The sequence below is a fragment of the Dendropsophus ebraccatus genome, chromosome 12, assembly GCF_027789765.1.
Source record: "Dendropsophus ebraccatus isolate aDenEbr1 chromosome 12, aDenEbr1.pat, whole genome shotgun sequence".
Classification (NCBI taxonomy): Eukaryota; Metazoa; Chordata; class Amphibia; order Anura; family Hylidae; genus Dendropsophus; species Dendropsophus ebraccatus.
In genome coordinates this window covers 21,083,249-21,110,903 of record NC_091465.1, presented here as the reverse complement: position 1 = coordinate 21,110,903, position 27,655 = coordinate 21,083,249, and the positions used below count along the sequence as shown (strand labels likewise).

Sequence of the window (27,655 nt, the reverse complement as noted above, 5' to 3'; positions counted from 1 at the left end):
GGTAGTCCGAAGTCCAACATGGATCCTCAGTCAATGAGCCATTACCATGTACATGACACCGATCCCACCTTATTCATGGAGAACTTCTTCTCTACCTCTTCTGACAGGAAGATTTATGAAGAACTTGTGGGATATCCGATTAAGGTTCTCACTCGACTCTTCAGCTCAGGTGATTGAGTTTTTACTTCGATTATACGTTACTCCTTTAGGGCCCTTTTACACAGAAAGATTATCCGCCAAAGATTTGAAGCCAAAACCAGGAACAGACTATAAACAGAGATCAGGTCATACATGAAAGCCTGAGATTTCTCCTCTTTTCAAATCCATTCCTGGCTTTGGCTTCAAATCTTTGGCAGATAATCTGTCAGATAATCTTTCTGTGTAAAAGGGCCCTAACTATTATATTTTTACTTGTAAAATGAAATCATATGTAGGCTCTCTAGGAGTAAATCCTATATATCTGATGTTTGTGGAGGCAAATTAATTACAAGGAGGTATTTATCTTGAGATATATCACAATTTTATCTTATAAAAAGCAAAATAAAAAATTCATAAATTCATGATAATACACATAATTATATAGAATAAATCAAAACAAATAGGTAGATCAGTTCATAGATAAAATAAAATAAACAATAAAATTCAACGTTCTATAATGTAGTTTACTGGAGATAGAACGTCAGCGCAGGGCCCTTGCGCTGGCTGTTCTCTCAATATAAGTCGCAGTTTTGCATATAGAGTAAATGTCCTTATGGCATTTGGACTCTGTGGCCTCTTGCCCCGTGCTGCTTTGGAACTAGATGATGATGGTTGTAATTTCGTAGTATTGTTACAATGTTTAGATGGGGGTTGGTTTATTTGCCCTTTATCTGGTTGTACACTGTATCCGCAAATGTATCTTAGTTTAATTGCAAGTTATGCGGTGTCCCACATATATATCTTAGTTTCATAGATCTCACTTTGTGTGCACAAGAGAGAAGGGATGATCTGTTACGTGTACACTATAGGTAAAATGCGATGTGGTGAGTGTTTGTAATTAGCGTAGCTGGTATTGCGTACAAACTGTATCGGTGGATAAACCACCTCTCACCAGATATCCAATAGTCAGTAGCTGTGTTGAGAATGGATCAGTCGGGCTTAGGAGCGTGTCGCTCTCCGGTCTCCACTGTTCTCCCTTATCGGCGTGTGCAGGATTCACAGGAGGCTATCACTGTGTCCGCATGGTGTAGAGTGCGCGCTCGTTTGAATCTTTTGGCAACGGTTCCAGCGAGTGCGGGGTAGAGGCTGCGGGAGTAGATGGATGTGTGCCAAATGTCTTTATCAATTCAGTTATCTTTTTTTCTCAGACGCGTTTCAGAAGTATACTCACTCTTTTCCTCAGTGAAGAATAGATAACTTTGTGCATGTAGTAATAGTTCAATCTTTTATCTCTTTTTTGGTAATTTCTAAAACATGTGCTGGATTCCACAAGATTTCTCTCCATGTTTTCATTTGGTCGCCTTCAGATAAACTTGTATAGTTCTTTGTATATACTATCTTTTTTCTTTTTTTCTTTTCGATCTCATTGTATAAAAATTAAATTCCATTGTGGGATTTCCTTATGTGTTTGCCCATCTACATGATTATATTATATAGTAATACAAGTCAGATTATGCAGAACACCTTGATTCAAAAAAAAAAAAAAAAAAAACGCATAATGATTCAGAGAACTCATATAAACTAGATTTGCATTTCCAGGAAAATACATAGTGCTTGAAAAGAGCGCCCCTTTACCAGTGACTTCCAGAGCGCCCCTTTACCAGTGACTTCCAGAGCGCCCCTTTACCAGTGACTTCCAGAGCGCCCCTTTACCAGTGACTTCCAGAGCGCCCCTTTACCAGTGACTTCCAGAGCGCCCCTTTACCAGTGACTTCCAGAGCGCCCCTTTACCAGTGACTTCCAGAGCGCCCCTTTACCAGTGACTTCCAGAGCGCCCCTTTACCACTGACTTCCTTTTAAGAGAAACTTTAATCCTGGGTGCCGTCCCTTTAAGAGCAACTTGGCTCCCGTCCCTTTAAGAGCGACATGAGTCCCTTTAGGAGCGACCGGGGTCCCTTCGCTCTTAATGGGACCCACGTGGCTCTTAAAGGGACCCAGGTCGCTCTTAAAGAGACCCATTTCGCTCTTAAAGGGACCCATTTCGTTCTTAAAGGGACCCATTTCACTCTTAAAGGGACCCAGGTCGCTCTTAAAGGGACCCATTTCACTCTTAAAGGGACCAAGGTTGCTCTTAAAGGGACCCAGGTCGCTCTTTAAGGGACCCAGGTCGCTCTTTAAGGGACCCAGGTCGCTCTTTAAGGGACCCAGGTCGCTCTTTAAGGGACCCAGGTCGCTCTTAAAGGCACCCAGGTCGCTCTTAAAAGGACCCATTTCGCTCTTAAAGGGAAATATTTTGCTCTTAAAAGGGACCCAGGTCGCTCTTAAAGGGACATATTTCGCTCTTAAAGGGACCCATTTCGCTCTTAAAGGGACCGATTTTGCTCTTAAAGGGACCCAGGTCGCTCCTAAAGAGACCCATTTTGCTCTTAAAAGGACATGTTTAGCTCTTAAAGGGACCCATTGTGCTCTTAAAGGGACATATTTCGCTCTTAAAAGGACCCATTTTGCTCTTAAAGGGACATATTTCGCTCTTAAAGGGACCCAGGTCGCTCTTAAAAGGGACCCATTTTGATCTTAAAGGGACCCAGGTCGCTCTTAAAGGGACATATTTCGCTCTTTAAGAGACCCAGGCTGCTCTTAAAGGCACCCATTTCGCTCTTAAAGGGACCCATGTCGCTCTTTAAGGGACCCATTTCGCTCTTAAAGGGACCCAGGTCGCTCTTAAAGGGAACCATTTCACTATTAAAGGGACATATGCCGCTCTTAAAGGGACCCAGGTCGCTCTTAAAGGGACCCATTTTGCTCTTAAAGGGACATATTTCGCTCTTAAGGGAACCCATTTTGCTCTTAAAGGGACATATATCGCTCTTAAAGGGACCGAATTTGCTCTTAAAGGCACCCAGATCGCTCTTAAAGGAACCTAGGTCGCTCTTAAAGGGACCCATTTTGCTCTTAAAGGGACCCAGGTCGCTCTTAAAGGGACCCATTTTGCTCTTAAAGAGACATATTTCGCTCTTAAAGGGACATATTTTGCTCTTAAAGAGACCCAGGTCGCTCCTAAATGGACATATTTTGCTCTTAAAGGGACCCAGGTCGCTATTAAAGGGACCCAGGTTGCTCTTAAAGGGACTAATTTCACTCTTAAAGGGACCAATTTCACTCTTAAAGGGACTAATTTCACTCTTAAAGGGACCAATTTCGCTCTTAAAGGGACCCAGATCGCTCTTAAAGGGACCCAGATCGCTCTTAAAGGGACCCTTTTCACTCTTAAAGGGACCCATTTCGCTCTTAAAGGGACCCAGGTCGCTCTTAAAGGGACCAATTTCACTCTTAAAGGGACCAATTTCATGCTTAAAGGGACCCTTTTCACTCTTATAGGGACCCAGGTCGCTCTTAAAGGGACCAATTTCACTCTTAAAGGGACCAATTTCATGCTTAAAGGGACCCATTTTGCTCTTAAAGGGACCCAGGTCGCTCTTAAAAGGACCCATTTTGCTCTTAAAGGGACATATTTCGCTCTTAAAGGGACACAGAACGCTCTTAAAGGGACCCAGATGGCTCTTAAAGGGACCCAGGTCGCTCTTAAAAGGACCCATTTTGCTCTTAAAGGGACATATTTCGCTCTTAAAGGGACATATTTCGCTCTTAAAGGGACCAATTTCACTCTTAAAGGGACTAATTTCACTCTTAAAGGGACCAATTTCGCTCTTAAAGGGACCCAGATCGCTCTTAAAGGGACCCATTTCGCTCTTAAAGGGACCCATTTCGCTCTTAAAGGGACCCAGGTCGCTCTTAAAGGGACCAATTTCACTCTTAAAGGGACCAATTCCATGCTTAAAGGGACCCTTTTCACTCTTAAAGGGACCCAGGTCGCTCTTAAAGGGACCAATTTCACTCTTAAAGGGACCAATTTCATGCTTAAAGGGACCCATTTTGCTCTTAAAGGGACCCAGGTCGCTCTTAAAAGGACCCATTTTGCTCTTAAAGGGACATATTTCGCTCTTAAAGGGACCCAGAACGCTCTTAAAGGGACCCAGATGGCTTTTAAAGGGACCTATTTCTCTCTTAAAGGGACCCAGGTCGCTCTTAAAAGGACCCATTTTGCTCTTAAACGGACATATTTCTCTCTTAAAGGGACCCAGGTCGCTCTTAAGGGGACCCAGGTATCTCCTTAAGGGACCCAGGTTGATCTTAAAGGGACCCAGATCGGACTTAAAGGGACCCAGGTTGCTCTTAAAGGGACCCATTTCGTTCTTAAAGGGACCCATTTCGCTCTTAAAGGGAACCAGATCGCTCTTAAAGGGACCCAGATCGCTCTTAAAAGGACCCAGATCGCTCTTAAAGGGACCCAGGTCGCTCTAAAAGGGACCTAGGTCGCTCTTAAAGGGACCAATTTCTCTCTTAAAGGGACCAATTTCACTCTTAAAGGGACCCATTTCTCTCTTAAAGGGACCCAGGTCGCTCTTAAAAGAACCCATTTTGCTCTTAAAGGGACATATTTCGCTCTTAAATGGCCCCAGGTCGCTCTTAAAGGGACCTTTGTCGCTCTTAAAGGGACCCATTTCGCTCTTAAAGGGACACAGGTTGCTCTTAAAGGGACATATTTCGCTCTTAAAAGGACCTAGGTCGCTCTTAAAGGGACCTGGGTCGCTCATAAAGGGACCCAGGTCGCTCTTAAAAGGACCCGGTTCTCTCTTAAGGGGACCCAGGTCGCTCTAGCGACATGTGTCTCTTTAAGAGCGACATTGGTCCCATACCTTTTGGAGTGACTTGGGTCCCTTTAAGAGCAACATGCGTCCCGTCCGTTTCAGAACAACTTGGGTCCCTTTAAGAGCAACATGCGTCCCGTCCGTTTCAGATCAACTTGGGTCCCGTCCCTTTAAGAGCGACTTGGATCCCTTTAAGAGCTACATGGGACCCTTTAAGAGCGACTTGGGTCCCATCCCTTTAAGAGCGAATTGGGTCCCGTTCCTTTTAAGAGCGACTTGGGTCCCTTTAAGAGCGACATGGCTCCCGTCCCTTTAAGAGCGACTTGGGTCCCTTTAAGAGCGATCTGAGTACTTATAATGGTAAAGATCATTGCTCGGTTACCATGACAATCTTACTCAGTGTCAGTGAGACAAAATGGTTAAGGACCTTCCATATATTACATCTTCTATTGGCCAATAGTGGACATGTGACTGTGGATGGTGTGATACATGCCTGACAAGACCTTAGAGTTCCTATTGGCTGCTATAGCTCAGCTATTTGCATATGTGCTGTGATTGGCTGTTAGCGGTTAGAGTGTGGCCATTATTTGCAATGGGCCATTATTTTCTATGGGAAATTCGTGGTCTTTAAACGTAAATTTCTTAAAAACGACAAATCTGATCAAAACGAAAAATAGATAGCACACCACACACCGCCGAGGGCTTCGAAACGCAGTTTGAACGGAGTCTGTGCGCAAAGCGGTTTGGGCTGTATTACGCGCAGAAAAATAGCTGGAAGAAGAAGAAGAAGAAACGGAAGAAGAAGAAGAAGAAGAATACGGATTGCAATATAGTGCTTTTCAAGCACTATAATTAAAGCCGCCTATATAATCAAGACTGTGGTATATTTATGATACATTGTAAAAACTATAGAGAATCAAAGGAATATGGAGGGACGTCTATAGTTAATTGCAAGAATATGTAGTCTAGTATGGTTTAAATAATTGAAAAACGCAACAAGGTAAATTGGAAAAACGCACATATAGTCTGAATTATGTCATAGTTCGAACCTACTATTAACCCCTTAACGACATCGGGCGTAAACTTACGCCCTCGCGCCCTGGTACTTGGCGCATCAGGGCGTAAATTTACGCCCGATGTTTCCCCGATCGCTGCGTGTTCGCACACAGCGATCGGGGAAGATGGCCTGCTATAAATCATAGCGGGCCATCTTAGCTTCACGGTTAACACCCCCCGTGCTTACGATCGCCACTATAGGCTGATCAATTCAGATCAGCCAATAGCGGCGATCGGAACCTTTCCGGGTCATCGGTGACCCGATCACCCGGAAAAAAATGGCGGTCGGTGCTGTCCGAGGACGGCACCGACCGCCATTACTGTAAAAAGTATTGGTGGTCACCGTGCCACCGGCCCGATCGCCGTGAACGGCTGTCCGGTACCTGGCGGCCGTTCACGGCGATCGGGTTGGTGGCACGGCGATCAGAGTCACACAAAATAGTAAATACCTGCCCTGGACCCCTCAGCTAGGTAGCCGAGGGGTCCAGAGCAGGTATTTGTACATTACTCACCTGTCCCGGGCTCCTGATCGGCGTCTTCCGGGTTCGCGGCGTCCTCGTGTTCGTTTGGCTTTTCGGCTTCCTCCGTGACGTCACGTTCGGCTTCTCTCGGCTATTTACGGCTCCATCGTCGGCTTTTTCCGTATTTTGCGCTCTGCTGCCCTCTAGCGGCTGATATGTGTAATACACTTATCAGCAGCTACAGGGATGTTCAGAATGTAGAAAAAGTTTTTTTGTTTTTTTTTCAATTTTTTTTTTTTCTATTTTCCGCACCCTATCGCCGCTGAGTGTTGATCAGCATTGCACGAAAGTGCGCTGCTAATCAGCAACTCCTCCTTTTTGGCGTAGGGTGGTTTTTTCTATATTCTACTGCCACGGTCTGCTTATAAGTGCCGCACATAAGTGCGGCATTTATCAGCAACTCCTTTGTTGGCGTAGGTTTTTTTTTTTTATACTTACTGTAAAAAAACACGTAAAAAACACTACATTACACCACACTACATTGAATAAAGTTTGACACTACACCACTACATACCCCATATACCAATCCCCGTATAAAGATGGCCCCTAGGGTGTTTTCGGCGTCAGAGGAATATGTTATTGCCTCCGACACCGAAACAGCCAGTGAGGATGAATGGGGGGGATCCTTCTTTCCTCCATTCATCCTCATCATCCAGTGACATGTCTGGGGGGTAGCGTAGTGTATGCTGCCCCCCAGACACGTCTTTTCTGCCAGTACCGCCCCAATAAGAGATGACGGTATGGCGTGAAATTCTACAAACTCTGTGAGCGTACCTCAGGGTAAACTTACAGATTTCGGGTACGTGCACACTGCGGAATGGCGAAGGATAACTCTTCGTGCATTCCGCAGCTGGCACCCGCCGGCGGACTGATGCGGGCGCATGTCTCTACCCGTGTCATAGACTCCATTCTATGCACGGGCGGAATCCGTCGTCCATCCAAAGAATGAACACGTTGGACGGAGAGCGGAATCCGCCCGTGCATAGAATGGAGTCTATGACACGTGTGGAGACGTGCGCCTGCATAAGTCCGCCGGCGGGTGCCAACTGCGGAATGCACGAAGGGTTATCTGTCGCGCTTCCGCAGTGTGCACGTACCCTTAGAGTGTATGTAGGAAGGGACACCCGAATGCAGCCCCCAGATGCCCCCTCCCCCCCCATCCTCCGAACAAGTGGGAAGATCGTCCGGGAACTGATCTTCCCACTGCTGGATAAAGGTCACCACCACCTGTACGGGGATAACTTTTATACCAGCACCCCCTCTTCCGGTACAGTCAAAAATGACCAAATATAACGGAGGCGTTGAAATTCACTAGGCGCTCCTTTATATCTGAGGCTTGTGGTTGCGTCAAATAGCGCAATAGGGTCACATATGGGGTATTTCTATAAACTGCAGAAACGGGGCAATAATTATTGGGGTGCATTTCTCTGGTAATAGGTAAATAATTATGAAAAATATTGGATTACAATAAAATCTCTGCACAGAAAATTAAAATTTTCAAATTTCTTACACACTTGGCTTTTATTTCTGTGACTCCCCTAAAGGGTTAAAACACTTTCTGGATATGCTTTTGCAGAGTGTGGGGGGTGCAGTTTCTGAAATGGGGTGCTTTGTGGGGCTTTCTAACATACAGGCCCCTCAAATACACTTTAAACCTGAACAGGTCCCTAAAAATATCTGATTTTGAAATTTTACTGAAAATTTGGAAATTTGCTGCTAATGTTTTAAGCTCCCTATCGTCTAAAAAAAATGAAAGATAGTTTAATAAATGCCACCAACATAAATTAGACATGTTGCTAATGCTATTTAATATATAATTTATGTGGTATAACCACTTTCTGTATACGCAAAAAAGTTTCAAAGTTGGAAAAATGCATTTTTTCATATTTTTTACATTATTTGGGTTTTTTTCATAAAGATTTGTTATGAGTATCGACTCCAATTTACCAGAAATGTAAAGTACAATATGTCACGAGAAAACAATCTCAGAATCAGCCGGATAGGTAAAAGCATCCCGAAGTTATTAATGAATAAAGTTACACTGGTCATATTCATAAAATTTGTCTCTGTCATTAAGGCCATTTCAGGCTCTGTCCTTAAGGGGTTAATAATATAAAAAACAAAAGAAACAGAATGTTGGTGCACTGATTATAAAATTGATATTTTTATATACACTGATTATGGGGATAAATTCGTAGGAAATAAGGGTCAAATAATAAAAATAAAAATAAATTAAAATAAAATAAAAATAAAAATAGAAATAAAAATAAATATAAATAAATAAAAATAAAAGTAAAAATGAAAATAAAAATAAAGATTGTGTATAGTATATTGAACTGCAGGATGGAGTATTATAGTATTGTAAAGCTTGGTGTACAACATTAAGAAGTGTGTGTGCCGGAAATGGAAATAAAAATGAAAATGAAAATGAAATTGAGTAAATAGGAGGACAGGGGGTTAACGGGGGGGGGGGGGGGGGGGCAGGCACTGATAAACGGTCTGGCACTGTACCGTCTGTCAATTGGATCCCAACTTCCCCTCGTAATCCTGCCCTTGATTGTCAGGAAATATAATATCATTGCAGGAAACCATTATAACATTACAGGAAACCAAAGATCTCTAATTCGGCGTTTAGACCATATCATTGCATGCCATTGCAGGAAACCATTGTAACATTACAGGAAACCAAAGTTCTCTAATTCGGCGTTTAGACCATGTGGTATTAGGGTCTGAAAATCAAAATTGTAACAGGATTCTTGTCTGGACATCTTGGATATGAAGTTTCCCCCCCTCCAGTCTGTTTCTATTTTTTGTATAGCTGTATATGTTGTTCCCCTAAGTTTGCTATGGTGAAATCCTTTATAGTGAGCTGAAAGTGTGTGTTTCTCGTATCCTCTTTTGATGTTATAGAAATGTTCGGCCACTCTTTTCTTCAAACTTCTTGATGTTCTCCCTATGTATTGTTTGTGGCACGGGCATTCGATCACATAAATGATGTTTTCAGAGTTGCACGATAGAGTTTCCCTAATTTTGTGTTCTCTCCTGTTAGCTGTTGAGGTTATTTTCTCTGTTCTTCTGTGAGATTGTGTGACTTTGCAGTTGCTACACAGTCCACATCTAAAGAAACCTTTGATTTCAGGGTAGATATCAACCACAATCAGTACAATCTATCATTTACATCACATTACAGTCAACTTTCAGTAGAATACCTTGATCTACAAATCACTACACATTCTCATAAACTACAGTGTAATACATTTCATAAACCAACCTCTAAAAATGGCTTCATACTTTTCGACAGTTGTCATCTAACCCAATGGTCACTCAATGTATCATTTGGACAATTTAGGAGACTCAAAAGAAACTGCACTCTAGAGAGCCAGTTCGAGGAGGAAGCATTAAAACTACAAGACCAGTTTAGAGAAAAACATTACCCAGAAACAGCCTTAGAAAAAGCTCTCAATAAAGCCAGAAATCTTGACAGATCCTCCTTCTTCCTAGAACCAAGTAACACAGAAACTACAATAGACAAAAAACAGCAAGAAGCCAAACTCATTCTCCCATTCAACACCAATCATAGACAGATTAGTAAAATAATTAATAAACATTGGCATCATCTACGAGATGATAAGATAATCGGCCCCCTCATACCTCACAAACCCCCTGTGGTATACTCCAAAGCCTCAAACTTAGGATTACAGATAGCACCTACAGTGGGAAAGAGAATCAGTGATACACAACCCACCATCTACCCCGAAATCAAAGGTTTCTTTAGATGTGGACTGTGTAGCAACTGCAAAGTCACACAATCTCACAGAAGAACAGAGAAAATAACCTCAACAGCTAACGGGAGAGAACACAAAATTAGGGAAACTCTATCGTGCAACTCTGAAATCATTTATATGATCGAATGCCCGTGCCACAAACAATACATAGGGAGAACATCAAGAAGTTTGAAGAAAAGAGTGGCCGAACATTTCTATAACATCAAAAGAGGATACGAGAAACACACACTTTCAGCTCACTATAAAGGATTTCACCATAGCAAACTTAGGGGCACAACATATACAGCTATACAAAAAATAGAAACAGACTGGAGGGGGGGGAAACTTCATATCCAAGATGTCCAGACAAGAATCCTGTTACATTTTTGATTTTCAGACCCTAATACCACATGGTCTAAACGCCGAATTAGAGATCTTTGGTTTCCTGTAATGTTACAATGGCTTCCTGCAATGATATGCAATGATATGGTCTAAACGCCGAATTAGAGATCTTTGGTTTCCTGTATTGTTATAATGGCTTCCTGCAATGATATAATATTTCCTGACAATCAAGGGCAGGATTACGAGGGGAAGTTGGGATCCAATCGACAGACTGTACAGTGCCAGACTGTTTATCAGTGCCTGAACCGTCTCTTGATGGTCCCCATCCCTTCCATGTGACTTATAATACATATCCTTATAAAATATTTATAAAATATTTATCAATGAAAAGCTGATTTTGTTTTTCATATAGTAAGAACAATTATGTTGGGTTTACTAGAATATTTATCTTCTTCACTCTGGCCTACTTTGGATTTTGCCACCGTTATTTCCCTCGTCTCCCTTTTCCTCTTTCTCTGCTCAACACTATCAGTTTACATAGAGTGGGTGCAGGATGAGCTGGAGGTCGACTGACGGGCGGCACAGTCCCCGACTGTCTATCAGTGCCTGGGCCCCCCCCTCGTTAACCCCCTGTCCTCCTATTGTAACTTACTCTATTTCATTTTCATTTTCATTTTTATTTCCATTTTCGGCACACACTTCTTATTGTTGTACACCAAGCTTTACAATACTATAATACTCCATCCTGCAGTTCAATATACTATACACAATCTTTATTTTTATTTTTATATTTATTTTTATTTTCATTTTCATTTTTACTTTTATTTTTATTTATAAATAAAAATAAATATAATTATTTTTATTTTTATTATTTGACCCTTATTTCCTACGGATTTATCACCATAATCAGTGTATATAAAAATATAAATTTTATAATCAGTGCACCAACATTCTATCTGTTTCTTTTGTTTTTTATATTATTAATGGTAGGTTCGAACTATGACATAATTCAGACTATATGTGCGTTTTTCAAATTTACCTTGTTGCGTTTTTCAATTATTTAAACCATACTAGACTACATATTCTTGCAATCAACTATAGACGTCCCTCCATATTCCTTTGATTCTCTATAGTTTTTACAATGTATCATAAATATACCACAGTTTTGATTTTGGTTTCGGTTTTAATTTATATGTGTTCTCTGAATCAATATGCATTTTTGTTTTGTTTTTGAATCAAGGTGTTCTGCATAATCTGACTTGTATTACTATATAATATAATCATGTAGATGGGCAAACACAGAAGGAAATCCCACAATGGAATTTAATTTTTATACAATGAGATCGAAAAGAAAAAAAGAAAAAAGATAGTATATACAAAGAACTATACAAGTTTATCTGAAGGCGACCAAATGAAAACATGGAGAGAAATCTTGTGGAATCCAGCACATGTTTTAGAAATTACCAAAAAAGAGATAAAAGATTGAACTATTACTACATGCACAAAGTTATCTATTCTTCACTGAGGAAAGGAGTGAGTATACTTCTGAAACGCGTCTGAGAAAAAAAGATAACTGAATTGATAAAGACATTTGGCACACATCCATCTACTCCCGCAGCCTCTACCCCGCACTCGCTGGAACCGTTGCCAAAAGATTCAAACGAGCGCGCGCTCTACACTATGCGGACAAAGTGATAGCCTCCTGTGAATCCTGCACACGCCGATAAGGGAGAACAGTGGAGACCGGAGAGCGACACACTCCTAAGCCCGACTGATCCATTCTCAACACAGCTACTGACTATTGGATATCTGGTGAGAGGTGGTTTATCCACCGATACAGTTTGTATGCAATACCAGCTACGCTAATTACAAACACTCACCACATCGCATTTTACCTATGGTGTACACGTAACAGATCGTCCCTTCTCTCTTGTGCACACAAAGTGAGATCTATGAAACTAAGATATATATGTGGGACATCGCATAACTTGCAATTAAACTAAGATACATTTGCGGATACAGTGTATAATCAGATAAAGGGCAAATAAACCAAGCCCCATCTAAACATTGTAACAATACTACGAAATTACAACCATCATCATCTAGTTCCAAAGCAGCACGGGCTAAGAGGCCACAGAGTCCAAATGCCATAAGGACATTTACTCTATATGCAAAACTGCGACTTATATTGAGAGAACAGACAGCGCAAGGGCCCCGCTCTGACGTTCTATCTCCAGTAAACTACATTATAGAACGTTGAATTTTTTTGTTTATTTTATTTTATCTATGAACTGAACTACCTATTTGTTTTGATTTATTCTATATAATTATGTGTATTATCATGAATTTATGAATTTTTTATTTTGCTTTTTATAAGATAAAATTGTGATATATCTCAAGATAAATACCTCCTTGTAATTAATTCGCCTTCACAAACATCAGATATATAGGATACAATTAATTTGCCTCCACAAACATCAGATATATAGGATTTACTCCTAGAGAGCCTACATATGATTTCATTTTACAAGTATTCCTGGGCGTTAGAATAGTAGTGCACTCGGAGTATATATCCCCCAACACCTCCCAGTTCCATAGTAGGGTGCAGCGAACATACACTGTACATATTATATTTACTTGTTATTGTAAATTTTTAAGCATTAATAGCTTTATCCGGAATTAGAAAAAAAAACATAACTCCATTCTTTCAGAAACAGCGCCACTCTTGTCCTCAGTTTGTATTACAGATCAGTTTCATTGAAGTGAAAGGAGTTGAGTTGTAACACCAAACACAGCAAGAAGAGGTGTTTGTTCATTCTAGCACACACAGCTTGCACCGTGTACTCAACACATTAGGACTTACACCTACATTCCAACAAGTATATTGCAAGCACTGCCTTCCTCTGGTTCCAGCTCCTATGCCTAAGGTATGATCGAACATCAGAAAATCTTAGGTTCTATGGCGGGAAAATCTTAGGTTCTAGGCGGTACCCGGACTGTCTCCTCCTTCCCCACGGACTGGGAAGGCATCGGGAATCAAATGCAGAAGGTTCGACAAGGTTCAAGTTCTATAGAACCTAAGATTTTCCGATGTTCGATCATCTCTACTATCCTATTGCACAACCTTGTGTCATCAGCAAACAGACAAACCTTACCTAGAAAACCTTCTTCTATGTCACTTACAAACATATTAAAAAGAATAGGACCCAGAACAGACCCTTGTGACCACCAACCAGTTTCTATTCAGAAGATTCGCCATTACCATCACCCTCTTATACCTATCCTTTAGCCAGCCAGTGGATATAAAGGCTAAAAAAAGATAATAGGCACCGTAGGGTAATATCATAAAAACAGAGGTAGCAAAAGAGGCACAATCGGGTATGCTCACCTTATTGTGTTATACGGAGGGTACAACGCCTTGTAACGCCATCAGTGAAGATAGACGGAGGGTCCGCAGCAGCCGGTCCAAATGATCAGTCTAGAATCCCAAGCCACAAGATCCAAGATCTCAGATAGATAAAATAATGTCACAGCCTCAGACTTGGGATGAGGTAAAAAGGACCTGTTTTGGCGCTGAACGGTACTAGTAACAGTAGGTAAAAAATAACAATTTTTTATTGTCTCATACAAACAACGCGTTTCAGGGTCTGTGCCTCTTTCTCAAGTTAAAAGAGACATGAAAAGCAGCGTGCCGAATAGTCTGAATAAATGAACCACAACCTACTGTTTGGCGGGAGAGGTACACCGCAGTGACGTCCCTAAAAACAGGAAAGTTGATATACATAACTAAATATAGACAATATAAGATGACAAAACAAATAACCATTGGTTAAAAATCAGTCCAGTATTCATAAAATATTACATGTAATTTTTTAAATACCAATACCACACATACCATGTCATTACGGATCCGATCATGTGATCGGCTTTTTTCAAGAAACAACTTTATTGGATCGGACCTTAAACTGCGGTCAAAGAACATTTTAACAGAACTAAAGATAGAAACTATCGCAAAGGATAGGTGAGTTCATACGAGTTAAATGGCAGGACGAGTGTTACGCCGATTAGAGTAAATCATAACTAGATGATAAAAATATAAATATAAATGTATTTAAATTTAAATGGACGCTTTGTAGATAGTTTTAAAAGGAGATAATCATGATGGGTCTATAAATGAAATAATCATAATGGTTTCATGAATGGAAAATTAGCTGGATATAAATAAATGGATAAAAATAAATGAAAAATAAGTAATTGTAATAATTACGTAGGGATAGTAATCATGAACATATAAATAATATTAGAGGCAATCATGAAAATATGAAATTATAGTTTTTAATATTAGTTATAAATAAATCTGATCAACACCAACATATGGCTACTGAATGACCAGAGGAATATGATATAATAGTGGCCCAGATTTATTACAGTATGGATAGATTATAGTGTGGAAATGTATTAATTAGGTCAAGTGATCCATTGAGAAGAATTAAATGTATGGCAGAATAAATAGAATAAAGAACGTTTATAGTTTATTACAAAGTAACCTCAAACGCCTCATTAAGACCAGCAGGGGACAGTGTATGAAGCTTGTAGATCCAGAACATTTTGTGACGTTTGAGTGTCTGAAAATAGCTATATATATTGGGAGGTATGTGATCAATAGGAAAAACTGTGATGCAGTATGATAGAACTAGATGCCAGTGTTGCAGTATGATAGAACTAGATGTCACTGTTGTAGTATGATAGAACTAGATGGCAATGTTGTAGTATGATGGAACTAGATGTCAATGTTGCAGTATGATAGAACTAGATGCCAATGTGGCAGTATGATAGAACTAGATGTCAATGTTGCAGTATGATAGAACTAGATGCTAATGTTGCAGTATGATAGAACTAGATGCCAGTGTTGCAGTAGGATAGAACTAGATGTCAGTGTTGTAGTATGATGGAACTAGATGCCAATGTTACAGTATGATAGAACTAGATGCCAATGTTGCAGTATGATAGCACTAGATGCCAATGCGGCAGTATGATAGCACTAGATGCCAGTGTTACAGTATGATAGCACTAGATGTCAATGTTGCAGTATGATAAAACTAGATGCCAATGTTGCAGTAGGATAGAACTAGATGTCAGTGTTGTAGTATGATGGAACTAGATGCCAGTGTTAAAATATGATAGAACTATGCCAATGTTGCCGTATGATAGAACTAGATGCCAATGTTGCAGTATGATTGCACTAAATGCCAGAGTTACAGTATGATAGAACTAGATGCCAATGTTGCCGTATGATAGAACTATATGTCAGTGTTAAAATATGATAGCACTAGATGCCAATGTTGCAGTATGATAGAACTAGATGCCAGTGTTACAGTATGATAGAACTAGATTTGCATTTCCAGGAAAATACATAGTGCTTGAAAAGAGTGCCCCTTTACCAGTGACTTCCTTTTAAGAGAAACTTTAATCCTGGGTGCCATCCCTTTAACAGCGACTTGGGTCCCATCCCTTTAAGAGCAACTTGGCTCCCGTCCCTTTAAGAGCGGCATGGGTCCCTTTAGGAGCGACCTGGGACCCAGGTCGCTCCTAAAGGGACCCAGGTTGCTCCTAAAGGGACCCAGTTCGCACTTAAAAGGACCCAGATTGCACTGAAAGGGACCAATTTCGCTCTTAAAGGGACCCAGATCGCTCTTAAAGGGACCCAGGTCGCTCTTATAGGGACCCAGGTCGCTCTTAAAGGGACCCATGTCGCTCTTAAAGGGACCCAGTTTGCTCTTAAAGGGACATATTTCGCTCTTAAAGGGACCCAGTTTCCTCTTAAAGGGACCCAGGTCATTCTTAAAGGGACCCATGTCGCTCCTAAAGGGACCCATGTCGCTCCTAAAGGGACCAATGTCGCTCCTAAAGGAACCCAGGTCGCTCTTAAAGGGACCCATTTCGCTCATAAAGGGACCCAGTTCGCACTGAAAGGGACCCATTTTGCTTTTAAAGGGACCCAGGTTGCTCTTAAAGGGACCCAGTTTGCTATTAAAGGGACCCATTTCGCTCTTAAAGGGACCCAGGTCGCTCTTAAAGGGACCTAGGTCGCTCTTAAAGGGACCCATTTTGTTCTTAAAGTGACATATTTCGATCTTAAAGGGACCCAGGTCGCTCTTAAAGGGACCAATTTCACTCTTAACCCCTTAAGGACATCGGGCGTACATTTATGCCCCCGCTGCCTGGGCTTTAAGGCAGGAGGACATAAATGTACGCCCTGTCGCGGTCCCGTGCTACGGAGCTGGCTTACGAGCTGAGCCCGCCCCATAGCGTGTGAGGACCGGCTACTATCTGCAGCCAGGCCCTCATCCTCAATGGCGGGCAACCGCAATCTCGCATCGGGCCGCCATTAACCGCTTAAACGCAGCGATCGCGCCGCGGCGTATAAGTATAAGTAATGTCTGCAGGGGTCCCAATCGCATTTTCTGACTGCCGGAGGTCTTCTTCTTACCTCCGTGCAGTCTTCTGCTCGGTCCTCTGATTCAGCCTGCCACAGGCAGGCTGAATCAGATGATCGCAGATAACACTGATCCCTGCAATGCTATGGCATTGCAGGGATCAGTGTTACTGATCTATTATATGTACAGGATAGTTCCCTAAGGGAACTATAAAAGTGTAAGAAAATAAATAAATAAATAAATAAATGTTTTACACAATGCCCCAAAGCCCCTCCCCCAATAAAAGTGAAAATCACCCCCCCCTTCCCATTTCATACATAAAACACATAAAAACTAATAAAGTTAATTAACATATTATATACCGTAGCGTGCATAATCGTCCGATCTATTAAAATAAAACAATATTATTACCGCACGGTGAATGGTGTGAACAAAAATCTGTAAAAAAACGCAGAGATTGCTTTTTTTAATGACATTTTATGTATAAAAAAATGTATAAAAAGCGATCAATACTTTTGATGTAGAAAAAAATTTTACTAATAAAAACTAGAGACCAAGTACGCAAAAAATGACACCCCATACGACCTCGTAGGTGAAAAAGTAAGTGCGCTATAGGAGTCACAGAAGGACCATTTTAAATATACCTATTTGCAAAAAAAAAAGTTTTACTGCTAATAAAAATAGTAAAACGTAAGAAAACCTAGTAAACCTGCATATTGCTGTGTTCAGACGACCTATAGAATAAAGGAAAAATGCCAGTTTTGCATTACGTAAACATGGAAGCCCTCCAAAAATTTGCGGAATCGCATTCTTTGACCCAAGTTCACCCCATAAATGATATTTTGGGGGTTCCGTCATTCATTTTATGGCAGATTGAAAGATGCCATTACAAAGTACACCTGCTCCTGAAAAAAAAAAGCCCTCACATGGCCCTGTAGGTGGAAAAATGAAAGCGTAATGGGTCTTAGAAGGCGAGGAGGAAAAAACGAAAACGCAAAAGTGACAATTGGCCTGGTCCTTAAGGTCATTTCAGGCTCTGTCCTTAAGGGGTTAAAGGGACCCAGTTCGCTCTTAAAGCGACCTAGGTCCCTCTTAGAGGGACATATTTCGCTCTTAAAGGGACCCAGGTTGTTCTTAAAGGGACCCATTTCGCTCTTAGAGGGACCCAGGTCGCTCTTAAAGGGACCCAGGTCACTCTTAAAGGGACCCAGGTTGCTCTTAAAGTGACCCATTTTGCTCTTAAAGGGACATATTTCGCTCTTAAAGGGACCCATTTTGCTCTTAAAGGGACATATTTCGCTCTTAAAGGGACCCATTTTGCTCTTAAAGGGACATATTTCGCTCTTAAAGGGACCCATTTTGCTATTAAAGGGACATATTTCGCTCTTAAAAGGGACCCAGGTCAGTCTTAAAGGGACCCATTTTGCTCTTAAAGGGACATATTTCGCTCTTAAAGGGACCCAGGTCGCTCTTAGAGGGACCCAGGTCGCTCTTAAAGGGACATATTTCGCTCTTAAAGGGACCCAGGTCGCTCTTAAAGGGACCCAGGTCGCTCTTAACGGGACCAATTTCACTCTTAAAGGGACCCATTTCGCTCTTAACCTCTTAAGGACGCATGACGTACCCGTACGTCATGCGCCCATAAGAGGTGTTCAGAGCGGGGCCGCGCGGTGACCCCGCTATGAACTGCCGCGGTTCCAGGTGCCCCTTGTAGTCGGGACCGCGGATATTAGCAGCTTATCCCTGGTGTCTAGTGGGTGAGATTGCTCCTCCGGGACGTTGTCCTGGAGGAGCGATCTCTGTACCTGCTGCCGGCCGGGGACCTCTCCAAGATGGCACCGTCCCCGACTCGGCACTCGTTTGTTATCGGCTGCAGCAGCCGAAAGCAAACGAGTGCCGATCTCATTGATCTTTGCTGTATAAGTATACAGCAAATATCTCAATGAGAGATCAAAGTGTATATACTAAAAGTCCCCCAGGGGGAATAACCCTAACCCCAGGGGGGCTTCTAGTATATGTGTAAAAAAAAAAAAAAGTATTGTTATAAGTAAAAATCCCCCTCCCCTAATAAAAGTCTGAATCACCCCCTTTTTCCCAGGTTTTAAATAAAAGTATATAAATAAATAAACATGTTTGGTATCGCCGTGTGCGTAATCGCACGAACTATTAATTAATCACATTCCTGATCTTGCACGGTAAACGACGTAAGCGCAAAAAAATCCCAAGGTGCAAAATTGCGCATTTTTGGTCGCATCAAATCCAGAAAAAATGTAATAAAAAGTGATCAAAAAGTTGTATATGCGAAATCAAGGTACCGATAGAAGGTAAACATCATGGCGCAAAAAATGACACCTCACACAGCCCCATAGACCCAAGGATAAAAGCGCTATAAGCCTGGGAATGGCTTTAAGGAACGTATATTTGTTAACAATGGTTTGAATTTTTTACAAGCCATCAGATACAATATAAGTTATACATGTTACATATCATTTTAATCGTAACGACTTTACCCCAGGGCGAATGGCGTAAAAACACAGTCCCCCAAATAAAAGAAATGCGTTTTTTTTGTTCAATTTCACCACACATTGAATTTTTTCCTGCTTTTGCAGTGTACTTTATGCAAAAATTCAGCCTGTCATTGCAAAGTACAATTAGTGACACAAAAAATAAGGGCTCATGTGGGTTTCTAGGTGGAAAAATGCAAGTGCTATGGCCTTTTAAACACAAGGAGGAAAAACCGAAAACGCAAAAACGAAAATTGGCCCCATCCTTAAAGGGTTAAAGGGGACAAGCTTGCTCTTAAAGGGACCCAGGTAGCTCTTAAAGGGACCCATTTCGCTCTTAGAGGGACCCAGGTCGCTCTTAAATGGACCCAGGTCGCTCTTAAAGGGACCCAGGTCGCTCTTAAAGGGACCCATTTTTCTCTTAAAGGGACATATTTTGCTCTTAAAGGAACCCATTTTGCTCTTAAAGGGACATATTTCGCTCGTAAACGGACCCAGGTCACTCTTAAAGGGACCCAGGTCTCTCTTAAAGGGACCCATTTAGCTCCTAAAGGGACCCAGGTCGCTCTTAAAGGGACCCATTTTGCTCTTAAAGGGACATATTTCGCTCTTAAAGGAACCCATTTTGCTCTTAAAGGGACATATTTCGCTCCTAAACGGACCCAGATCGCTCTTAAAGGGACCAAGGTCGCTCTTAAAGGGACCCAGGTCGCTCTTAAAGGGACCCATTTAGCTCTTATAGGGACCCAGGTTGCTCTTAAAGTGACCCATTTTGCTCTTAAAGGGACATATTTCGCTCTTAAAGGGAACCATTTTGCTCTTAAAGGGACATATTTCGCTCTTAAAGGGACATATTTCGCTCTTAAAGGGACCCATTTTGCCCTTAAAGGGACATATTTCGCTCCTAAACGGACCCAGATCGCTCTTAAAGGGACCCAGGTCGCTCTTAAAGGGACCCAGGTCGCTCTTAAAGGGACCCATTTAGCTCTTATAGGGACCCAGGTTGCTCTTAAAGTGACCCATTTTGCTCTTAAAGGGACATATTTCGCTCTTAAAGGGAACCATTTTGCTCTTAAAGGGACATATTTCGCTCTTAAAGGGACATATTTCGCTCTTAAAGGGACCCATTTTGCTCTTAAAGAGACCCAGTTCGCTCTTAAAGCGACCCAGGTCGCTCTTAAAGGGACCCATTTCGCTCTTAGAGGGACCCAGGTCGCTCTTAAATGGACCCAGGTCGCTCTTAAATGGACCCAGGTCGCTCTTAAAGGGACCCATGTCGCTCTTAAAGGGACCCATTTTTCTCTTAAAGGGACATATTTCGCTCTTAAAGGAACCCATTTTGCTCTTAAAGGGACATATTTCGCTCCTAAACTGACCCAGGTCACTCTTAAAGGGACCCAGGTCTCTCTTAAAGGGACCCAGGTCTCTCTTAAAGGGACCCAGGTCTCTCTTAAAGGGACCCATTTAGCTCTTAAAGGGACCCAGGTCGCTCTTAAAGGGACCCATTTTGCTCTTAAAGGGACATATTTCGCTCTTAAAGGAACCCATTTGCTCTTAAAGGGACATATTTCGCTCCTAAACGGACCCAGATCGCTCTTAAAGGGACCCAGGTCGCTCTTAAAGGGACCCAAGTCGCTCTTAAAGGGACCCATTTAGCTCTTATAGGGACCCAGGTTGCTCTTAAAGTGACCCATTTTGCTCTTAAAGGGACATATTTCGCTCTTAAAGGGACCCATTTTGCTCTTAAAGGGACATATTTTGCTCTTAAAGGGACATATTTCGCTCTTAAAGGGACCCATTTTGCTCTTAAAGGGACATATTTCGCTCTTAGAGGGACCCAGGTCGCTCTTAAAGGGACCCAGGTTGCTCTTAAAGGGACATATTTCGCTCTTAAAGGGACCCAGGTCGCTCTTAAAGGGACCCAGGTCGCTCTTAACGGGACCAATTTCACTCTTAAAGGGACCCATTTCGCTCTTAACCTCTTCAGGACGTATGACGTACCCGTACGTCATGCGCCCATAAGAGGTGTTCAGAGCGGGGCCGCGCGGCGACCCCGCTATGAACCGCCGCGGTTCCGGGTGCCCCTTGTAGTCCGGGACCGCGGGTATTAGCAGCTTATCCCTGGTGTCTAGTGGGTGAAATCACCCAGGTCGCTCTTAGAGGGACCCAGGTCGCTCTTAGAGGGACCCAGGTCGCTCTTAAAGGGACCCAGGTCGTTCTTAAAGGGACTCATTTAGCTCTTAAAGGGACCCAGGTCGCTCTTAAAGGGACCCATTTTGCTCTTAACCTCTTAAGGACATATGACGTACCGGTACGTCATATGTCCTCATTAGCACTTCAAAGCGGGGCCGCGCGTCCCCCAGGGGGGCTTCTAGTATATGTGTAAAAAAAAAAAAAAAGTGTTGTTTAAAGTAAAAAGCCCCCTCCCCTAATAAAAGTCTAAATCACCCCCCCTTTTCCCAGGTTTTAAATAAAAGTAAACAAATAAATAACTAAAAATGTTTGGTATCGCCGTGTGCGTAATCGCCCGAACTATTAATTAATCACATTCCTGATCTCGCACGGTAAACGGCGTCAGCGCAAAAAAATCCCAAAGTGCAAAATTGCGTATTTTTTGTCGCATCAAATCCAGAAAAAATGTAATAAAAAGCGATCAAAAAGTCGTATATGCGCAATCAAGGTACCGATAGAAAGAACGCATCATGGCGCAAAAAATGATACCTCACACAGCCCCATAGACCAAAGGATAAAAGCGCTATAAGCCTGGGAATGGAGCGATTTTAAGGAACGTATATTTGTTAACAATGGTTTGAATTTTTTATAGGCCATCAGATACAATATAAGTTATACGTTATATATCGTTTTAATAGTAACGACTTGAGGAACATGCATAACAAGTCAGGTGTAAAAACACAGTTCCCCCAAATAAAAGAAATGGTTTTTTTTTTTCAATTTCACCACACTTTGAATTTTTTTTCTGGTTTCGTAGTATACTTAATGCACAAATTCAGCCTGTCATTGCAAAGTACAATTAGTGACGCAAAAAATAAGGGCTCATGTGGGTTTCTAGGTGGAAAAATGCAAGTGCTATGGCCTTTTAAACACAAGGAGGAAAAACCGAAAACGCAAAAACGAAAATGGGCCCCATCCTTAAGGGGTTAAAGGGACATATTTCGCTCTTAAAGGAACCCATTTTGCTCTTAAAGGGACATATTTCGCTCCTAAACGGACCCAGATCGCTCTTAAAGGGACCCATTTTGCTCTTAGAGGGACCCATTTTGCTCTTAGAGGGACCCAGGTCGCTCTTATAGGGACCCAGGTCGCTCTTAAAGGGACCCAGGTCGCTCTTAAAGTTACCCATTTTGCTCTTAAAGGGACATATTTTGCTCTTAAAGCGACCCAGGTCGCTCTTAAAGGGACCAATTTTGTTCTTAAAGGGACCCAGGTCGCTCCTAAAGGGACCCAGGTCGCTCTTAAAGGGACCCATTTTGCTCTTAAAGGGACCCAGGTCGCTCTTAAAGGGACCCAGGTCGCTCTTAAAGGGACCCATTTCGCTCTTAAAGGGAACAAGGTCGCTCTTAAAGGGAACCAGGTCGCTCTTAAAGGGACCCATTTAGAGCGACTTGGGTCCCTTTAAGAGCGACTTGGGTACTGTCCCTTTAAGAGCGACTTGGGTTCCGTCCCTTTAAGAGCGACTTGGGTACTGTCCCTTTAAGAGTGGCTTGGGTACTGTCCCTGTAAGAGCGACTTGGGTACCTTCCTTTAAGAGCGGATTGGGAACGGTCCCTTTAAGAGCGGCTTGGGTAATGTCCCTTTAAGAGCGGCTTTTGTACCGTCTTTTTAAGAGCGGCTTGGGTACCGTCCCTTTAAGAGCGGCTTGGGTACCGTCTCTTTAAGAGCGGCTTGTGTACCATCCCTGCTACATGGCTGCCTCAGCTCTGCTATTTTACTGAGTGACCTCTGCTACTTATAATGGTAAAGATCATTGCTCGGTTACCAAGACAATCTTACTCATGTCAGTGAGACAAAATCATTAAGGACCTTCCATATATTACATCTTCTATTGGGCAATAGTGGACATGTGACTGTGGATGGTGTGATACATTGCCTGACAAGACCTGTGATACATTGCCTGACAAGTTCCTATTGGCTGCTATATTTCAGCTATTTGCATATGTGCTGTGATTGGCTGTTAGCGGTTAGAGTGTGGCCATTATTTCCAATGGGCCATTATTTTCTATGGGAAATTCGGCGTCTTTAAACGTAAATTTCTTAAACAACAAATTCGATTGAAATGAAAATAGATAGCACACCTCACACCGCCGAGGGCTTCGAAACGCAGTTTGAACGGAGTCTGTGCGCAAAGCGGTTCGGGTTGTATTACGCGCAGAAAAATGGCTGGAAGAAGAAACGGAAGAAGAAGAAGAAGAAGAATACGGATTACAATATAGTGCTTTTCAAGCACTATAACTAGATACCAATGTTGCAGTATGATTGCACTAGATGTCAGTGTTACAGTATGATAGAACTAGATGCCAATGTTACAGTATGATAGAACTAGATGCCAATGTTACAGTATGATAGAACTAGATGTCAGTGTTACAATATGATAGCACTAAATGTCAGTGTTGCAGTATGATAAAACTATATGTCAGTGCCGCAGTATGATGGAACTAGATGTCAGTGTTGTAGTATGATAGAGCTAGATGTCAATGTTGTTTGTACTGCTATTAACCAAGCCTGAAGAAGGGGTCTGATCAACCCTAAAACCTGTATACACTAGTACTAGTACACATCGTGCTGTATGATATTAATTATAATACACACTGTGTCGTTAGATATTAATTATAATACACACTGTGTCGTTAGATATTAATTATAATACACACTGTGTCGTTAGATATTAATTATAACACACACTGTGTCGTTAGATATTAATTATAATACACACTGTTCCCTCTGATATTCAGTATAATACACACTGTGTCGCCTGATGCTTTCACAAGGAGTACCAAGCAGTAGTGAGTGAAGCCAAGACCTTCCTTATACCCTTCCTACCTGCATCTTCCTATTTTCCCAAACCAATAACAACCACTTTGAGAGAATCAGATAGAACCGACCAGACTCATATAACCTACGGCCACCCACCATTCCCCTCCTCACATCACACACTACCACATCCATACTGAGCTGACGGCTGCTTCTCACAAGATTAGTGCACTCCACTCCTGAAACACTCTGTGCTGCTGTCATCATTCCTATCATCTGACAAATAATTTTACATTGTTAACCAGCGCTGTACCAGGTGCTTGCATGTTAACCATTGACAATGTTCTTTCCTTTCATAGGTGCCATTAAAGGGCAGCACATGATTGAGGTATCAGTGGGTCCTGCCTTCTACCACTTGATACCAATCTGCGAATATTTCGAAGAGATCTCTGTCTTGGAGTTCAGTAATGTTTTTGTCAAAGAGCTGGAGGCATGGAAGAATAAGAAAGAAGAGGCATTCGACTGGCTTCATTCATCCCAGTTTGTGTCTCACCTGGCAGGCGACTGGTAATAAGAACTTTTATAAATTTACAATATACAAATCCATTATACAACCAATTTTTTACTACTTCAATGCAGTGAAACTATAAAGAATTCCAGATAGTCGTCCATTTCTTTTGTATACATCTTCAACACAGACATACAGCCCTAAAGTCTTGGTCACTAGGTGTCTCACTTCTCTGCACACTGCCGTCCACATCCTGTTGTAAGGGGGATTCCATCTCTAGTAGCAGAGAGACCAACACAGGAAAGGGGAGTAACGCTTAGCTAGAGCAATGTGCAGGAAAAAAACATGGACCTTGCAAAAAGACATGCAAACTGAGCATATATGCCTTCTCTAGAGGGTCCACACTGTGCCTGAAAGGTAAATCAAGTCTTACCTTTTTTTAATCTTTGGCTGCTCGCTGTGTAGTAGCAACAGAAGTTCACAGTTTAGACCAGTGTGAATACTGTTAGAAAACGACAAAGCTGCAATGTGCGCCTAACAACAGGTCGCACTTACAATGGTTACAATACAAGCAACTGCTAGTGTGGTTCTTGTGAACAGTGAACTGTAGAAAAATTCATTGGAGGGATGTTAAAAAAAACACACATAAAAACAGACATTGATGACTGGCGCTGTTTGTTCCAGATATCAATGTCTGTTTTAATGTTTTTTAACATGCTTCCAATAAATTTTTGATATTACTGAAAATTTTCTGGAGCCGGAGGATTTTCATTTTCAGCCATAGAAAGGAACTGTACTTTACTGAACTAAACTGAACTCGGCTATGACTGCGCTAGTTACTGGTGGAGCACAACTTAAGGTAGTTTGGAACCTGATAGGTGGGAACCATGTAGACGGAGCCTCCGATAGGCCGAGAGGGTTGCTGGCAATGATTCTCTCACACTTACAGAGTAAGGCTATGTTCACACTACGTATAAGTACAGCCGTTGTTGCCATCGGCAACAACGGCCGTACTTTATGCACCTGTGAACACTGCCTATTGATCTACAGGATCCCGGCGTAGGAAACCATGTCAGTTCACACAATGAAGCAAGCGGCTCCGGCCACTTGCTTCATTGTGTGCTGTAGGAGGTTCTGATGCGGACATGTGCTGATGCGACTGCATCAGAACCCTGCGGCCGGAAAGATCATCCGGCCGCTACCATTGTCATCAGCTGATCGTTGAAATAGGTTCTGACCTATAATCGTCGGGCACCGACCACGCACCGCTACGTGTAACAGCGGTGCGCGGCTGACGATATGCAAAGAGGAATACATACCTATCCAGGCTGCAGGCCTCCTCTGTGCTTCTCCCTGGGTCCCACGCGCTGCAACTTCAGAGTGGCCTGGCTCAGCTGGAAGGCTGCTCAGCCAATCACAGGCCGGGACCGCCGCAGCCATTGATTGGCTGAGTGGCCTGTCAGCTGAGACAGGCCGCTCTGAAGCTGGAGCGCACGGACATGGAGAGAAGCACAGAGGAAGAGGAGCCCTGCCACCTGGACAGGTAATGTAACGATGTCCCTGCAGCCCTTGTTAAATGATTATCGGGCCGTGTAATAGGACCAGTAAACGAGCGCCGATCTAGCAGATCGGCGCTCGTTTACAGGTATTATCGTGCCCCCATCGGCCCGTGTAATACCACCCTTAAAGTCAGTAAAGTCCATCACAAGTTATATTATTTCTTTTGTTTCAGCAAAAAATGGAAAGAGAAGGAAGAGATGTTAAGAAGAAAAATTAAACGCATCCTGAAATGCGATTTGAGCAAAGAAAATGTTACGGATCCAGTCGTCCTGCCGGAGGCGGATTGTCTGCTCTGCCTTTTAGTGATAAATAACATCAGCGAGGATCATGATTCTCTTCGCAGCAACGTCAGGAAGTTATCATCTTCACTAAAGCAGGGCGGTCGTCTTTTAATGTTTGGCGCATACAATGCATCTCATTATACTGTTGCGGACCAGAAATTCCACCTATTGAGCTTTGATGAGCCAACTTTAAGGGAGACTCTGGAAGATGCGGGGTTTGTAATCCAGGCTCATGAGACATTGAAAAGTCAAATCCAGAATGATATTCTCCATTATGAGTATCTGTGGTTTGTCATGGCAAATAAACAGTGAGAATTATTCATACTGGAAACAGTTGGCAGGTTTGTTGTACATGACCGGTCACATAATACAAATGGCTAGGCTATTGCCAAGTTTACCTGATAATAGATAGGAATAAACAAGGTGTGTATGCCTAAATGATTTAATAAAAGTATATGGAAGTCAACCCCCTTCATGGGCTCCCTTTAATCCTTCAAATCACACTAGCCCATCTGTGGTCCCTGGTACAGATCTCTTTCCTTCTTCTCCAGACAGAACTTAAAGGGGAACTCCACATAAGGAAAATTAGTTTTCTATTAAAAGTACATTAAATGTTATATAGATGTGTCTATATAATGTATTACCATATCTGTGTGTCGGTTCTGCCACACTGGTAGCTGCTTAAAATCCAGGAAGTGAAGAAAAATGGCCCCTGTGACAATTCACATTGTCTCCTGCTCCCACTGCTCTCCCACCTTAGGAGACAAATATTCCATACCTCTGTCTCACATTGTGTGTGTTTGCTGAGCACAGGCTGATGATGCAGACAGGGGGCAGGGTGTGATG

At 42.2% G+C, this 27,655-nt stretch overlaps 1 protein-coding gene across 1 annotated transcript; it reads left to right on the top strand.

Moving 5' to 3' along the window:
• Positions 1-27,275, top strand: LOC138769510 (nicotinamide N-methyltransferase-like). Its single transcript, XM_069948038.1, has 3 exons — positions 1-169; positions 24,820-25,027; positions 26,701-27,275. Exons 1-3 carry the CDS (start codon positions 19-21, stop codon positions 27,119-27,121), a joined length of 780 nt encoding a protein of 259 aa, XP_069804139.1. The 5' UTR covers positions 1-18; the 3' UTR covers positions 27,122-27,275.
• The last annotated feature ends 380 nt before the right edge of the window (positions 27,276-27,655 follow it).

What these genes read in the sequence shown, in the direction of transcription:
- LOC138769510 (XM_069948038.1), top strand. Translation starts at nt 19, where the DNA reads ATGGATCCTCAGTCAATGAGCCATTACCATGTACATGACACCGATCCC. An exon ending in CACTCGACTCTTCAGCTCAG is followed by an intron (nt 170 to 24,819) that starts GTGATTGAGTTT and finishes TTCCTTTCATAG; the next exon opens with GTGCCATTAAAGGGCAGCAC. An exon ending in TCTCACCTGGCAGGCGACTG is followed by an intron (nt 25,028 to 26,700) that starts GTAATAAGAACT and finishes CTTTTGTTTCAG; the next exon opens with CAAAAAATGGAAAGAGAAGG.